Below are 16,435 nucleotides of genomic sequence, written 5' to 3'. Positions count from 1 at the left end.
AGAATAAATAGCATCTAATGGGGTGGCTGCTAACTCCCGAATAACTGCGACTTCATTATTTCTCAACATGTCATAAGGGTGTGTTGAAGTTTCCTAAGAAGAGCTTCCATGGCAACTCCTATTCCTGCACAGACCTGTCTGAGAGTCTGTGCTGGTCCCACACGGTTGTGTGTTGCAGCTCTGCGTCTGCATGGTCATCCCCTTGCACACTTGACCATTGTTTTTTGGTGGAGGGTTTGAACAGGACTTGCTCCGTCTCCTCAGGCCTCCACCACACGTCGCATCACACTCTGACCACTCACTCCACTCAGACCACTGACCATCCACTGAGTGAGAGGAGAGAAAGAAAGAGAGAGAGAGAGAGAGAGAGAGAGAGAGAGAGAGAGAGAGAGAGAGAGAGAAAGAGGAAAATTGTAACCCAGTGGCCAAAAGAGACCCATGACACAGAGTAAGTGAACATAAATTGATATCATACCCTGCCTTGAACTGTAAATACTCAAAACCACATGCATCAATCAGACAAAGCCCGCTGCACATGACTCACGCTTACCAGGGCAGGCCTGAAGGAAACAGGCCCTGCTGTCAAACTGAGCTCCACCACAGGAGCCTTCTGCCCGGGCATCTCTCAGGATCTCTCGCTGCCGGAACAGGGAACCCAGGCCACACGAGACACTGCACTGACTCCACGCTGTCCATGCAGACAGCACACAGTCTACTGGAAGACACCGCAGAGACACAGAGCCACTCTGACACATGCTTAGTGATGGTACATCAGAAGCTAATCATGTCCTTTAAAACAAAATCTATCCTTTTCTTAATCTAATATCTTTTCTCTTTTGTTACTATAGGTCCATGAGGTTACTATAGGTTTCATGAGGTTGACACTAGACAGCCAGTATAAATTTAGAAAAACATAAATTCATTAGAATCCAGTCTACATTGCAGTAAAATACAAACAATATGCTTGACAAGAAAATATTGTGTATAAAAACACAATTTCTTAATCTTGCAATATTACTTTCAATTCTGCAATCTTAATCTTACTTACAATCATTCGAATCATTAAAAATGCTATTTTTTCCTCCAATATGGGTAAACCGATATGTAATTGTGCACCTACCACAGTCACTCTCATCTGAGCCATCAGCACAGTCTTTCTGCAGGTCACACTTTTTGTTCAGATGCACACACTCTCCACTGCCACAGGTAAACTGCTTAGCAGAGCAGGGACTGGGCACCAGGGGATGCCTTGTAGGCGTTACTGGCGGAAGTGTGGAGAAACCTAAAAGATGAGGTTGAGTGATGCAACAAAAAAACAAAGAAAATGTAATAACCTGCAAGTTAGCCATAGTTTTCATTGAATGGAAGACCGGAGCAAAAAGGCGTTTGGTGGATGTAAGTAAGAAAAATACCACAATGATCCTCATCTGAGCCGTCAGGACAGTCCTCTTGTCCATCACACACAAGGCCTGTATCCACACAGCCAAATCTCTTGCAGGCAAACTGGCCCTCCACGCACAACACCCTGGGTAAGCCACCATCATGCGATGTTGTTGTGTCTGACAATCCTACAAACACATTTTTGCTACAGGTTAAATATAAACCCCATGAAGTCCTATAAGTTAATATATTGACAACTCTGTTTTATAGACCACTGTTCATAGCTACTGTAGCTCTTTCTATGTATATCCCAAACCTGAATCCTTAAGATGGAGGAGCGGGATGTCTACATATACCTGGTTCTCCAGTTGGTTCCTGAGGTCCAGTGCCAGGTATTCCTGTCCCAATGGGAGAAACAGTGGCCACCCCAGGATATCCAGCTTGTGGGGTCATGGTGTACAGTCCTGGAGGTCCAGAAGTGTACTCACGGTAACCTGGGCTTCCTGTCAGTGCAGTTTGATTCTGTAATCCTGGTAATCCTGTAGGGGAAACTGTGCCTAATGATGCACAAAGTACATTAAATGACATTTATGAAAGGACAAAATTTCTTACATAACAGGCTATGCAAAGATGAACATTTCATGAGAGACTTTATAGCTCCAGTGAAAAGTCACTGTAAGACCACAGCTTCCAAAATGTATAATGCTACCATATTTAGGATATGGTCAATTATTAAACAATTATTATTATTCCTTATTCAGGGAAACCACAAACAAACCTGGCTAGAGATTAGTGTAAAAAGTCTCTTTTCTCCAACATTGGTTAACTGTGGCATAATACCAATGTCCACTTTATGGACTTAGATAGCAATGGTTTCTAGCTGTTTGATATGTGTCCACTCAAATACATTCATGGCCAGTTCACCCTGTCACAGTCTAAAGTTTATCTGAGGTGCTATTTTGTCATTCTTAGTTGTACTGAACTCACCGCAGCCCAGTTCGTCTGAGTGGTCTTTACAGTCCAACCTGCCATCGCATAGAGCTTGCACAGACACACACTCGCCACTCAGACAGGCAAACCATCCAGGCTCACAGCTCCTTGCTGTTACCACCCTATCACCAGGGGGTGCTGTGGTCACTTCCACACTGCTGGGTGTGACCAGCTCCTCTGATATGAGAAAACGAACATGATTATAGTAGTAAATGCACAGTAGTCATCTGATTAAAAGAAGCTTTAAAGGCTTATTTGCACATACAGGACTCAATATCAACAGTGTATTATAAATATCAACAATGTACTGAATTTAAATGAGTTTGAATAAGCTCAATGAACCTTGAACTTTAGAGATCTCATATAAATTCAACCAGTGCCAATAAAACTGAAAGCTGCATTTTGAATTCCAGAAAAGAACAGAGCATTTCTCCCAATTTCTCACAGAGGGAAAGAGGTTGGGGCCTACCTCCTCTGCAGCCCAGCACCTCCACCCGCAGGTAAAAGGTGTGGCGGTACTCCACAGGTATGATGCGCAGGTAACGAGCTCTCACAAGCCTGCCCAGCCAGCGTGTGACTGGAGTCCTGCCCACCAGACGCACCTTAAAAATCTATCATACAGCAGAGACACAAAATGTAATGATAGCCCTTCTGTGAACCTGTTCCTGAACCTGACATAAGGGCTGTCTAATGCAACCTTCACTAAAAAAAGCTAAAAGAGTGTGTTCATTACTGCCACAAAGGGATATACAAAGGGAGATACAGAAGGAGTAATGGTAAGACCCAAAACTGTCCCCCATACCTTAGGGGATGAGCCTCTGATTCCAGTCTCAGTGAAGTCAGTGAAGTGGTTTTCAACTAGGGCAAAGGCCAGGCGATACCTAGTGAGGTAGCCCCACATGCGCTCACTGCCATGGATGATGACCCCTGACCCCTGACTGCCCTGGGTGATAACCCCTGACACCCAGGTCGGCTCCAGGAAATCCACCTGGAAGTAGGGGTGGGGGTCTCCTGGCAATGGGCTCCAGCCAGGTTCCATCACTAACCTAAGGTGTCACGATGTTACAGGATGCAGTTATTAAAGGTGACAATAATGAGTTTTGGTAATTGCACAGTAGGATAAAATACACAACCATCCCTAGATATTCACAAGTTGCAAATGTGCGTGTTCGGTTATTAGCAGGTTTGCCATCCAAAAAATGTTTTGGGTTTTTTTTAGATTTGCGGATTACTGTGAAAAATCTGTAAAGTTTTCTTATGTAAAGAAAACAAAACAAAAAAATCATATGAAGTAAAAAAAAAATCATAAAAAGTAAAAAAAAAAATATGGGTATTATTAATCTGTTTATATTGTTTTGTGATGATCAGACGCATTAGTAATAAAGGGATAGGGGAGCCTAGAGTTTTTCACAGTTTCCCACATTGACGAGGGTCTTGCTCCCCAAACCCCAGTGAATATCAACAGAAGACTATTAACAGAATATTAACTCCATTACTAATCTTTAACTCACTGTGATTCCTTTATAGCGCTTTTGTCAGAGACCATAAAAAGTCAAAATCATCAAAGAAGATCAGACATATAGAATATATGTCTGAATATATGTACATATAGAATATATATATAGAAACAATCAGACTTGATATTTCTTTATATTTCATATAATAAGATGTACTGATCCAGTCTGTAGATGAGTACTTTACAATCTCTCTTCCACTGCCCATGCCATGACACTCACACATTGGGCACAATATTGAGACGGCCTGCGTCAGCTGGGTTATTTTGTCTAGATGATGAGGAGGTCAGCTGACCATAGTGAATACGACCATCCTCCAATCCCAGAGGAGTGGAGCAGAATCCTATATAACAGAAAATGTTGCACTGACAAATCATGTTCACAGTTGTGTCTATTAGGCCTGCCAATTAATTACATTTCCATGTTAACCAGTCTGGGCCATTTTATTATTCCCAAGAAACATACTGGGCTATGAATGAATCAGGGTTATGACTTAACAATAATAAATAAATAGAGTGACTGCAGTATTGTTTTGCCTCTTAGTTCATATATACTTATATAGGTTTTGAAATTGTATTGCTTTTGGTCACATAGGTCCTGAATTCTTTGCCAATCAGTCAAGATTAACTTATTTTCTCCTTTGTCTTTTGTCTTTCTTTTAAATATTGAGTAACTCCATGAATTTCTGTCTCACATTACACATTATCTCACATCATAGGGTAAATATCAAGGAATATCATTGTTTACTGAAGGAATTTACTACAGTACTCATTCAATGCAGACCAGGGGTGTTAAAACAAATACAAAAGTTGTCTGAAAGCAAAAAAAAAAAGATAACTAGCTACCTTGGTATCCAGGGCTGGCCTCCTATGAAAGAACAGGGAGAGAGATTATATCAGTCATCACCAAAGCTTTATTTTAGCTGTGAATCTTTTTACAATAATTTTCAGGTTTACTCTCCACACTGGTGATTTTTACCATGTGCAGATAGTCTATTGTGTGATTGTAACAGTGAGGTCTTACAAGTGGAGCAGTTGTAGTTGGTGTTCTTGCTGACATAATGGCAGCCATACTCGGAGTACTGAGAGGAGCAGGTGTGGGAGTGACATGGGTAATATTTTTGTGGGGGACACAGCCACTCTCATCCACTCCATCTGGACACTGAGGTACCCCATCACATCTCTTTGTTGACTCAATACAGCCCCCTGGAGGAGAGCAGGAGAACTGACCCTTAAGGCAGCCTGTAGGTCTTGGGGTAGGAGATGGGTGAGTTCCTGAAGGAAACATTTCAGTTTAGGAAGACACTGATGTATGTTGGAATCCATTTTCACTCTCTGAATGAGATTAACATTTAATTAAAAAGAAAACATCAAACTTAATTATGATCTCATTTTGTGTAAGAATATTATATAAAATATAGAATTTATAAAAGCATGCATTGGTAGATCAGAGTGAAGTGTTCTGTAAAACAGAACTGAAAGAGTTAAACAAATTCATCAACTGGCAACAGAGCAAGTAGCTAAGTAGCTCTTTTCACTTAAGAATCATTTAGAATTTATAAGAAGCAAGAATTTTTAACTGCACTGATACACATAGACAAACAACAAATTTTGATATGATATTTTTCCATGAAAATTATATGTTTTTATGCATTTACCGCAGCTGAGTTCATCTGAGCCATCGCCACAATCATTGACTCCATCACACAGGACCCCCTGAGGCCCAGCAGGGACACAGCGGCCATTCCCACACCGGAACTCCCTCCCTCTGCAGGGCCTGTGTGACACAGACACTAAGGGGGCAGGGGTGGACAACCACTCATACTCTGTGAAAGAGGGAGAGAGAAAGAATGTGAAAGAGGGAGAGAGAAAGACATGATGTCATGAAACCTGATAGAATAATGAACTGTTGTAATAAAACTTGATAAAATAATGGCAGCAAAAATGGTGAGACAGAACGTTAGCAGTAACAGGATGAGATGTGACGTGCATGCACCTCCTCCACAGCCCATCAGCTCCACACGGAGGTAAATGCCATTCTGGAAGTCATGCGGCAGAACACGCACCAACCGTGCCAACACTACTCTGTCCAGCCTGGTCTGGGCCACACCACGGTCATCATGGTTACCCAGGAACATCTGCAGACATGCAGAGATGCAGAGATCATGTGATTAGCCAAAGACCAATCGAATACAAAATGACAACATCAGTTAATGGTGTGAGTGTATATTTCAGTGTATTCAACCAGTACCAATTTATAAAATGTCATATTCTAAAACATTGTTTGTATTATTTCCTGTCTTAACCCTAGAAAGTTCACTGTAGTAATAAAGTAGAAATAATGATAGGTAAATATAGTCCCAAAAGAACGTCCACCTTGGCTTTGGGGCGGGCATCTGTAATAGGCTCTTTGTAGGTGAACCAGTCGCTACCATCACTGCTAAACTGCAGATAGAAACTGGAAACGAAGGTGTCAAACAGTCCCCCACCCTGGGTAAGGAGCCCTGAAACCCACAGCGCAGAGGAAGTGAAGGAATGCTGATATCAAGGTAAGCATCAGTGCATTAGTTGGATTAAACATCTCTTAAGATATGGCTTTTACCCAACATCAAGCAACTCATCTGTGATTAAAGCTGTGGAGTGTTTGGCAGATACCTGTGATGTTATATGCCCTGAGCAGATCTATCTGCAGGTAGGGGGCCTGGCCGCGGGAGGCGTGGCTGTGGGGGAAAGCAGGTGCGAGCTCCCGGTACTGCTCCGGCTCAGGGCTCCAGCCCTGCAGGTCATTCTGGGGGTTGTGTGCATGGAGGCGTGCAGCAGAGGCTGGATGATTTAGCTGTTGGGATGAGGCATTGAAGCTGGAGGCAGGGAGAGACTGAATGCCCAGTGGAGCCCAACACTCGTCTTGGGGGGAAAAAGTAGAAGGAATAGGTGAACGGCAATGATCTCTGATATACGTGCTACAGATACAATGATTTGTACTATGCAGCAGTGCTGATCAACCCATTCACATGCAAGTGGTAGCTAATGCTACTAATTGAAGGTTCCCCTTGACTTTGAACTGACCTCCAGGTGGGAGAGGAAATGTTGGAACAAATGGTGCGCCCCCTGGTGTTGTGGAGGACACAACAGTGGTCAGCAGAGCTGGTGGAGTGGTGGGGATGTTGATGCTGCCATTCTTAGCTAAAATGAAAAGGAAGACGTTGCTTTTGGCATGTAAAATGTCATATCCTGACTGTAACAAAGAGCTGTATAACTGTTCGTGTTCACAATAATATTCCATCATTACTTCCTGATTTACTGTGATACCTGTGTCTTCACAGTAGCAACATCTGTCTCCTGCAGCTGGTATGAGTGCATGACCCTGCATGAGCAGAACACACTGCATTCAGTATTCAGGGACACTTAAAACTGGAAGAATGGAAATGAATAGAAACAATGAGATCATATTTTGATGGTGTGCATTCCGAAGACACCATGGGAGGAGCAAACAACTACCTCCAAAAGCTTTGCCAGCCAGGCATACACCTACACACCTGAGGGCATCCAGTGGCAGCATATGTGCAGAAGGGGGCACACTGCACTGTGAGGTTGGGTAAGCAGTGGCAAAGCTGGCACTGGTCACCTTTCCAGCGATCACCTACTGCATGTGTGTGTCCCTGATACTCACACTCCTCACATGGCTGTGTCTGACAGCTGGAAACACCAACAAGCAGGCACACAAGCACACAAGCACACAAGCAACACGTACATAAAAAGAATGACGAATGTATGAACCAAAACAAAACTGTACAAAAAAAACTATAAAAACTATAACATGAGTAAATTAAAATATATTAACATCAAGATAAACTAAACATTGCTGAAAAAACTGACAGATAAAAGGAGGGGATTCTTACCGCCTGGCTTTCCGGTAAATTCCACGGCACTGCCTACCGTTGCCATATTTGGAGGGGTTGTTTGGGCTGCGAAAAGACCACTGGACACTCTGCACCCCACATGGACCCAAACACTCCCCCCATGGAGACCAAGATGACCAGCCACAGTGCACTACGATATCACATGCACACACACACACACACACACACACACACCTTCACCCTTAAAAGACCTTTGCATTCATTTCTGAAAGACACATCTCACATCTCATTTTTATTCCTACTTGGAACCATGATTCCCTTCTTTTCAGAGAGTGAGAACGAGTGTACCTGAGCACTCTGGGTTGGCCTCGCAGTGCTGGGGTCTGCCTCTTTCACATCTACAAATCTCACAGCCCATCTTCACCTGTTGCCCTGGCCAATACAGCACGCCCGACACCTCACACACACACTCCTCTGGCAATACACACTGCTGCAAATGGTTCATCACCTTCCCCTCCGGACACCAGCAACCTTGAGATGGAGAGAGAGAAAGAGGGAGAGGTGAAGAAAAGGACAGAGCGTGTGGGGGACAAATTCAGAATGAGAAAGAGGTAGAGAGGTGGAGAGAAAAACAGAGTGTGTCAGAAAAAAGACAGAGAGACAGAGAGAGAGAAAGATGGAGAAGGAGAGAGAGAGAGACAGTGGGAGAAAGGGAGAGGGAGAGGTGAAGAAAAGGACAGTGCATGAGTGAGAAATTCAGAAAGAGGAAGAGGAAGGGGAGAAAAATGGAGAACGACAACAAAATAAGAGAATGGCGGTATAACAAGGTGTCATGAAAAAGAGAGACACCAGCAGTTTGCTGCATCTAAGAATGTAATGTTGTCTACAGGTGCAGATGAAGAACACAGGAGGGTGTTATGTGAGACGCAGCACTAACACAAAGACTGAGCAAGCCATGCACACAAAATGCACTCTAATAAATCCCCCTTTACCTTCATCTTCTGTAGTCTTATGGCTTACCTGTGAAACACTGGGCACTGGGGTCACAGGAGGTGCCGCTAGATACATGGACACATGTTTTAGGACACGGGGCACAAGTGTGTGTGACGAGACCAGCGGGGCAGGAGATGTTAGCACAGACTTCTTGAGGACAGGGCTCTGGGGACACAAGGAGAGAGAAAAGGAGAAAAGAGGAACATGAGGTGTCTTCCACACACTACATCCATTTCCAGTGCTGAATGCATTGCATCTGAATTGCACTTTGTGTGCACGTGCGTGCGTGTGTGCTTGTGTGTGTGTGTGTGTGTGTGTGTGTGTGTGTGTGTGTGTGTGCTCGCTTACTGATCTCAGAGCTCAGGCCTACACAGGCTCTGCCTCCTCCGTTCTGTGGTGGAACACACACTCTATGGCGGAGCTCCACCCCTCCACATCCTTTACTGCAGTTAGACCATGTTGTCCACGGCGACCAATGCCCATCAACTGCGCCATACACACACATACACAGGTCAAAATGGACTATCATTATAAAAACAAGAAAAATACAATACTGTAAATACGGTTGCCACCATAACGCATTCTCTTATTGCAAAGTTAACATGGTATCCACAGTGGTATCTACAGCTATATTTAATTACAACATTTATAAATGTTCATGATAACAAACCTCTGAAGACAAGAATGCCTCCACCTTCCTACCATATTTACTCTCCCCTATTATTAAAGGACTGATGAAGAATTCCTCCTTTATTACTCACCAGGACATGCTATGGAATAGCACTGCTGTCTTTGCATGTTTTCTCCCCTGCAGTTTCCTACTGTGTCCCCCAGGGGGCAGTGTCTGTGCCTACTCATAGTGCCAGCCCCACATGTGTGGCTGCATGGGCTCCAGGGCCCCCAGGGAGCCCAGCTCTGACAACCCTGCTCATCCGAGGGGCCTCCAGACACAATCAGATCAGCATCAGGGCAGTCTGCCTCTCCATCACACACCTATTATCACATATGCATGCACATGGGGCCTCATATACAATGTTTTGCAAACAAATCCAATAAACATGATTAAGAAAGCACTAGGTGCTGCAATATATAATAAGATACATTGCCTAAAATGTACAATAATTACCTGTAATTACAACACAAGAAATAATGACTTTATATAGGATACATGGTATATCTTATTTATTATTGTTCTGGATTATTAAAGTAAAATTTCACACTAAATAGACACTCTATTTACAGTACATTCTATGAATTAACAATATTTTAATTTTATTTTGTCAGAATGTTAAAATACAGAGATAAGCAACACAAAAAATGTGATTTTCTTTTGTGTCATTAGGTAAATGACATCATTAAAAAAAATCTTGTGTCTTACTAATTTGAAAGGGACACAGGATCCATCCATGCAAGTAAACTCAGGACAGGTGTGACTGATGTTACTGCCACCAGGGGGAGCTGGAGATGTGCTGGGCTTTGCTGTACAGCGAATTAGAATGAGTTTATACACAGAAAGCATAATCATTTAAAAGCATATTCTTTAGGAGAAAATAGATGTACTTTCTTTATTTTGTCCTTCACAATATAAAATCATGGAGTCACATCAAAAAAAAAAGATGCTTTTCAGGATTGATTAATAATCAGGATTTTTGTGAAGGCAGCTGTCACAAGATCCCTCCTTTGATGTCAAGTTGTCCATTTCGCTAATCACCATAAGCTTTTGGTTTATTTTTTGTTTCAATTTAGCCACCACCTTGTTTTGTTTTGTATATATTTAACTAATTTCCCCTCATCTAGCCTGTGTCTCCATGTATCGCTTATATTTTGATTTTGCTACATTTTGTGTCATGTCTTCCAGGTTTGTAACCATGTCTCCTGGCTACTGCACTCAGACTGTTTTAAGGATTTGCCCAAAATAAAGATGCACCCTGCATCCTGCCTCATCTTGCTCTATGCTACAGCAGCATTTTGTTTGAACACCTAAAGGTTGGGCTTTATGTGTTATATATAGTATATAGTATACATAGTATATAATATATAGTATATAGTACTTTGTGATCACTCACCACACAACAGTTCATCCTCTCCTCTGGGACAATCAAGAATGCCATTGCAGACACGGGATGCATTAACACAAGTTCTGTTATCACAAGTGAAGCTACCCGGACAGGGTGGAATCCGTGTGGAGCCTGGAAAAGCATGTGTGCACGCACATACACACAAGTAAGAATTGCTTGTGTGTATGTGAGAAATTAATGTAGAATGTACTCTATAAAGCAAAAGATGCATACAGAATTTTCATGGTGCATGGCCAGGACTAATTTTTTATCAGGATTTAATTAAAAAGCCCAGCCAGTCATCTTGATAATAAAGGCAAATCAGTGCACCTAAATAACTGAACATGTGTTTTTAGTGTCTGCGTGCAAGCATCTCACCACAGTTGTCCACACTTTCATCAGAGGCATCCCTGCAGTGTGGTGTCCCATCACACAGATGTGCATGTTGGACACACTGGTCTCCACTCAGACAGAGGACCTGGTCAGGTGCACATGTGCGAGCACACTGCTTCTCATCACTTCCATCCAGGCAGTCTGTCTCTCCATCACACCGCCAGCCCAGAGGCACACACTGGCCACTTGCACAGCCAAACTCATACTGGCTACAACCTGAATTACACAAGGTGAGTTTCATCTTAGTATTTCATGGACAAAATGCACCTATAAAATATTTTAACCCACAGAACATATCATTAAAGTCAAACATGCTATTTCTACCATTCTAAAGACACACAAAAATACTAAGGTCATTACCAGTAATTAGTTTATAAGATCAGTTAATGAATGGTTATGTTCCAAGGTTAAGACACCTTTAACAGGACAGATAACTTCATCGATGCCAGAAGAGCAGTCCTTGTGGCCATCGCAAACTCTCTCGGCAGACACACACTGATTGCTAGGGCACTGGAACTCCCCAGGAGCACACACACAGCCACGCTCGTCACTGAAGTCGCCACAGTCATCATGGCCATCGCAACGATGAAGATAGCGCAGGCAACGGCCAGACGAGCAGCGAAACTCCCCTTCAGCACACACCATACCACAGCCTGCTTCAGACAGGAGCAGAGACTTAGTGTTCTTTTACTTTTACTTATGCTCTGCTGAAGGCACATTATATTATCTCAGGGGCAGACACATTATCATAAACAACAATGGGATTCCACAGAATTTTAAAGCAATTCGGAGCAAGTACAGATACTCATGACCATCAAGTAAAATCTTCAAATCCTCAAGCAGAGGACATACAGCACAGATATAGCCCTCTGGTTTCAGGAAAAATGGAGCTAACGCAACGTGTACCTTGTTCGTCAGAGTCATCAGAAAATCCACAGTCCAGTCTTCCATCACAGACTTTAGAAGCGGCTATGCAGCGTCCATTGGCACAGCGGAACTCCCCAATGGTGCAGGCTGGCACATCCGTGGGTGGGCCACAGAACTCCTCGTCAGACTGGTCAGCGCAGTCAGGGTGACCGTTACAGTGCAGTTCAACCGGCAAACACACCCCACCCGAACAGCGGAATTGCCCCGGGGGGCAGGTGGAGGGGCAGAACTCGTCTGAGCCATCACCACAGTCGTCCTCATTATCGCAGAGCCAGAGAGAAGGGATACAGCGGTGAGAGGTGCCGGGACACTGGAACTCCGACTCCAGGCATGGCACAGAGGGAGGGCAGGCAGGGCCAGAGCACTGCCAGGTCCCATTAGAGCAGGAGCTGAAGTACACACCACAAGCACAGAGCTACAGAATACACTGGAGCTGATCACCACTCACTATGTGAAATAGAGCATTAACACTGTTTAAAGTATAAGGTCTGAAATGTCATAAATCATTTCTAACCTCAAATAAATAAAAAATAATTCTTTGCTAAATATGCAAATTAGAAACTGGGCCTTGGCCCATCTTGGCCTATCAGCCACATCAGAATGCTTCCACACTGACCAGTTCTGACAGTGCTGAGTGACAGCTGTGCCAGGAGGAAACAGGGAACCGTTCCACTCACACGGGCACTCGGAGGGGGAGATGCAGCTGTCACCTGCAGGACAATTAGACAGAAAAGACAACAACATATGTCTGATTAGCAGTCTCTGGATCAAGCACTTTGGATTCTTTAACCAATAGATAAAAATAAAAATAATCAGTTACACAAAAACCAGTTATACATAAACCCAGATCAAAAAAGCACAAACACAAACACACTCACATACACAAACAAGCACACATGCACACACATGCCCATGCATGTACACACACACTCACACAGTGTCCTAACCATGACGGATGGTGCCGTAAGGGCAAAAGCAGCCCTCCACACAGGAGAGGGCGCTGCAGCGAGAGTCACTACTGGGAGCACTGCCAGGGCAGACAGCAGAGCAAGCTGGACCACAGGCTTCATACACCAAGCCATCGTCACACTGCAGTGCTACAGAGACAGAGAGAGGATGATGTGTACAGATCAGTGCAGCTAAATGTGGTGACAATGAGAAGAGCAGGAGTGAGTATGCAGTTGAGCACAGTGCCATATTTGTGTGAAAGGCCTCAGGTGTGGGCAACGGGCTGTGTGCCGGATCTTACGGCAGAGCTCCTGGGACCTCCAGCGTATGTAGATCCCTCTGTGGTTGCACTCTTCCGCGTAGGTGGCGACGGCTGTGCACAGGCACTCACAGTCCCCTCCGGAATCACAGCTACAGCGCAGAGACAGAACTGCAGCGTTGGGCTCAGGCACCCACTCACCCAATTTTTTGGACAGATATGTGTGTTGAGAGCTGTATGTGTTATTCTGTTCTCAGTCCCAGTCTGGAGCCCATCACTCTAGCCTTGATCCAACCCCTCCTGCAATTGCATTACCACATGTACAGGGCAGTGCAGACAGTGTGTAAGGGCTCCAGGACTAGGATTCATTCTACTTTGGTCAACTCTATGCATTATGTTTAGATGGAGGCAGGTCCATCTCTTTATAAGTGACCCACTGATCTAATGAGCCTCTTCTGTGCTGCATGCTCTTACCCACAGGCATCGAAGACACACCAGTCATAGTATTGTTGGTAAGGCACCTCAGCATGACAGGGAGAAAACAGCTCCTGCATGATCACTGCACACTTCTTCTTCGCCCAGGTGACTCGGTGTGGGTTAATCTAGAGAACCCGCACAAATGTGATGTTCATTTACATGGCACTAACGCTTAAAATGGAGCTGAAGTGGCAGAGAGGTGAGAGAGTAAAGGTCACTCACTGTGCAGGGGTCCCGCAGGTCCTGCTCTGTGACATCAGGGCAGGACGGGCTGACCTTCCAGGAGTTCCCAAACAGCTCCGGGGTAGACTCCATTATGCCCTGCCTCGTAGTGAAGTCATTCTCCGCGTCTCCGTCAAAGTTCCCGCACAAGCCTGCGACACGGCCCCTTAGATGGGCTGCCAGCTGCAGGTACACACGCATGCCTTCCCAAACAGCATCAGACAGCACAGAGAATCGCAAAACGCTGCACACAGCTTGAATGGATGACACACACGAAAAGTGTTCGGAAGCATTCGGTTTCATATGCTATGTGGGGGAAAATAATAATAGCAAACAAAAACAAGTTATCCAATTAAAAAGCAACTGTACCTCCATCCCAAAGCAGGGTGACTCCGAGGCGGGACGAGAGGGACACAAACAGGCCGACTCTCTCCAGAAATAACCCACTGCCTGAGTAGGACTTAGGAAGGGTCACAGCCATGCCGTTCACTGTCACAGCTTTGCCTGTAGAAAGCACAACCACATCAGTCAGGGGGACTTTGAGTTAATTGAGGTTTTATGCAGTGTTGTTAATCCAGGTATTCAATTTAGTTAAAGCATTGCAGGTGTTAAGGTAGTGTCAGATTAGATCAGAATGCTGAAATTCAAACTAAAGATTTTAAAGTAGGACATTTGCCATCAATAACAAGTGACAATAAATAGCAACAATAAGGGACAATCACAAACCGCAGTATTATGACAAAGTGTGTTTTGGAGACTGACCCCTGAGCAGGTGAATGGCAGTGTTGCCGATGGTCAGTGTGACGGACTTGGTGCAGGTGACCCCAGTACTGCCACAGGGCACGTTTTCAGCACTGACACTGAACAGTCCACCCATCTCCTGAGCTAGGACGTACTCACAGTCCCCCAGGAAGGAGAAACAGCGCCCATCAAAGGTCACGTAGTGTGGATCGCCTGTGGCCACACACATACCGGCACATAGCGACTGGGTGCAGTGCCAGCGACGCTGCTTACACACACTGTATGAGATGGGGGGGTGGGGGGGGGGTCATTTAAAAAAAAAAAAAAACAATAATCGAGGCTTATATTGACTGATCTTGCAGAATGTGTTGTTCCAAACTTGGTTTTGTTTTCAATATTCATCCTGTATTTTAAATGCAGTATTTTTCCCTTATCAAATCTAACATTTTGTTCCTGGGTTATTTGAGATCAGATCAACTCATCCTCAGAGCAGTATGTGCTTACCATGTGTTGCAGTCTTTAGAGATGGTATCATTGGTGAAAAAAATTTGTCCATTGTGGTGACATGGACACTCATCAGGAGATACACAATGATCACCCTATAGGCAAGGATCCAGCAAACAACACCATATATGGATTAGTTGAAAAACCTCACTAATTAAGCAATAGATAGATAGATAGATAGATAGATAGATAGATAGATAGATAGATAGATAGATAGATAGATAGATAGATAGATAGATAGATAGATAGATAGATAGATAGATAGATAGATAGATAGATAGATAGAGAGAGATACTCAAAACTGTACTAAAGTATAGAGTTTCCAGAGAAACAGTTCTATGAGGATTCTTCAAAGTATGACTGATGTTACTATTAATTTGGTTGCATATATTTATGCATGCATTTTTGTATTGTATCATATTCTGTTTGAGCATGTAGCACCTTTCATATTTATCTAGTGTTATCACATGTCTGAAAAGCCCAGTGGGTGTAGAGGTACACAGAGGGGAGCAGGGTTGTCTATAGTGTAAAGGTGAAGAGACCAAGGAGGACAGTTCCTCAGCCAGAGGAGGATGGGCCCCCACTTTGAGTCTTGGTTCCTCTCAAGGTCTCTTCCTCATACTCCAAGCAGTTTTTCTTTGCCACTGTCGCCCTTGGCTTGCTCACTGGGGGCGTGGACTCAGATATTTGTAAAGCTGCTTTGTGTCACCGTCTGTTGTAAAAAGCGCTATATAAATAAATTTGACTTTGACTGACCTTAACACTCACCAAGAGCACTGTTCCCTCTGGACACACGCAGCCATAGAGGGGCTCTGCACAGGGTGCATGGGGGCTGTCCACATTCGCACAGGTCCTCAGGCACGAGCGAGGGGAAAAGACTAGAGAGCCTGGACACTCACTGACCTTGGCACAGGGATGGTCAGTGCAGTTCCACACACCGTGTCCACACACACTTTGGAGAGAGAGATGAAATTATCTTTACATTCCAGTTAAAACACATGCATGTATAGTTCACACATGTGGGTATGCCTCGCCACATACTCCTGAATGTATTCAGGTATTGTACCAACCATGGTGTCCTATGTTGTCATGAGGTTAAAGAGATGCAATGAAATCAACCTATCCCGATAATAGAGACAGCGGGTTATAGAGTGACTTCATCAGAGCTCTC

General features: G+C 44.1%; 1 protein-coding gene across 1 annotated transcript in view; it reads right to left on the bottom strand.

The window, feature by feature from the left end:
• The window catches only part of sspo (SCO-spondin), a 54,518-nt gene that overhangs the window by 29,000 nt on the left and 9,083 nt on the right, over window positions 1–16,435 (bottom strand). The window contains exons 16-52 of the mRNA XM_081696442.1: window positions 16,021–16,216; window positions 15,265–15,359; window positions 14,782–15,038; window positions 14,389–14,523; window positions 14,020–14,222; window positions 13,795–13,922; window positions 13,363–13,472; window positions 13,061–13,210; window positions 12,730–12,823; window positions 12,093–12,502; window positions 11,603–11,839; window positions 11,172–11,402; window positions 10,803–10,925; window positions 10,115–10,215; window positions 9,498–9,729; window positions 9,085–9,222; window positions 8,764–8,901; window positions 8,092–8,274; window positions 7,783–7,933; window positions 7,420–7,579; window positions 7,193–7,247; window positions 6,950–7,066; window positions 6,539–6,787; window positions 6,260–6,387; window positions 5,880–6,021; window positions 5,542–5,709; window positions 4,908–5,158; window positions 4,730–4,751; window positions 4,107–4,227; window positions 3,173–3,416; window positions 2,840–2,981; window positions 2,368–2,547; window positions 1,737–1,937; window positions 1,413–1,568; window positions 1,121–1,282; window positions 551–715; window positions 135–326 (exon numbers count right to left, since the gene is read on the bottom strand). Coding sequence (XP_081552568.1) covers window positions 135–326; window positions 551–715; window positions 1,121–1,282; window positions 1,413–1,568; window positions 1,737–1,937; window positions 2,368–2,547; window positions 2,840–2,981; window positions 3,173–3,416; window positions 4,107–4,227; window positions 4,730–4,751; window positions 4,908–5,158; window positions 5,542–5,709; window positions 5,880–6,021; window positions 6,260–6,387; window positions 6,539–6,787; window positions 6,950–7,066; window positions 7,193–7,247; window positions 7,420–7,579; window positions 7,783–7,933; window positions 8,092–8,274; window positions 8,764–8,901; window positions 9,085–9,222; window positions 9,498–9,729; window positions 10,115–10,215; window positions 10,803–10,925; window positions 11,172–11,402; window positions 11,603–11,839; window positions 12,093–12,502; window positions 12,730–12,823; window positions 13,061–13,210; window positions 13,363–13,472; window positions 13,795–13,922; window positions 14,020–14,222; window positions 14,389–14,523; window positions 14,782–15,038; window positions 15,265–15,359; window positions 16,021–16,216 — 6,167 coding nt within the window. The remainder of the gene's footprint in view (window positions 1–134; window positions 327–550; window positions 716–1,120; window positions 1,283–1,412; window positions 1,569–1,736; window positions 1,938–2,367; window positions 2,548–2,839; window positions 2,982–3,172; window positions 3,417–4,106; window positions 4,228–4,729; window positions 4,752–4,907; window positions 5,159–5,541; window positions 5,710–5,879; window positions 6,022–6,259; window positions 6,388–6,538; window positions 6,788–6,949; window positions 7,067–7,192; window positions 7,248–7,419; window positions 7,580–7,782; window positions 7,934–8,091; window positions 8,275–8,763; window positions 8,902–9,084; window positions 9,223–9,497; window positions 9,730–10,114; window positions 10,216–10,802; window positions 10,926–11,171; window positions 11,403–11,602; window positions 11,840–12,092; window positions 12,503–12,729; window positions 12,824–13,060; window positions 13,211–13,362; window positions 13,473–13,794; window positions 13,923–14,019; window positions 14,223–14,388; window positions 14,524–14,781; window positions 15,039–15,264; window positions 15,360–16,020; window positions 16,217–16,435) is intronic.

The sequence above is a fragment of the Electrophorus electricus genome, chromosome 14 (genome assembly GCF_041902795.1).
Source record: "Electrophorus electricus isolate QZ-2024a chromosome 14, ASM4190279v1, whole genome shotgun sequence".
NCBI lineage: Eukaryota > Metazoa > Chordata > Actinopteri > Gymnotiformes > Gymnotidae > Electrophorus > Electrophorus electricus.
The sequence above is the reverse complement of the archived record's forward strand: the minus strand, read 5'-3'. Positions and strand labels throughout refer to the sequence as shown.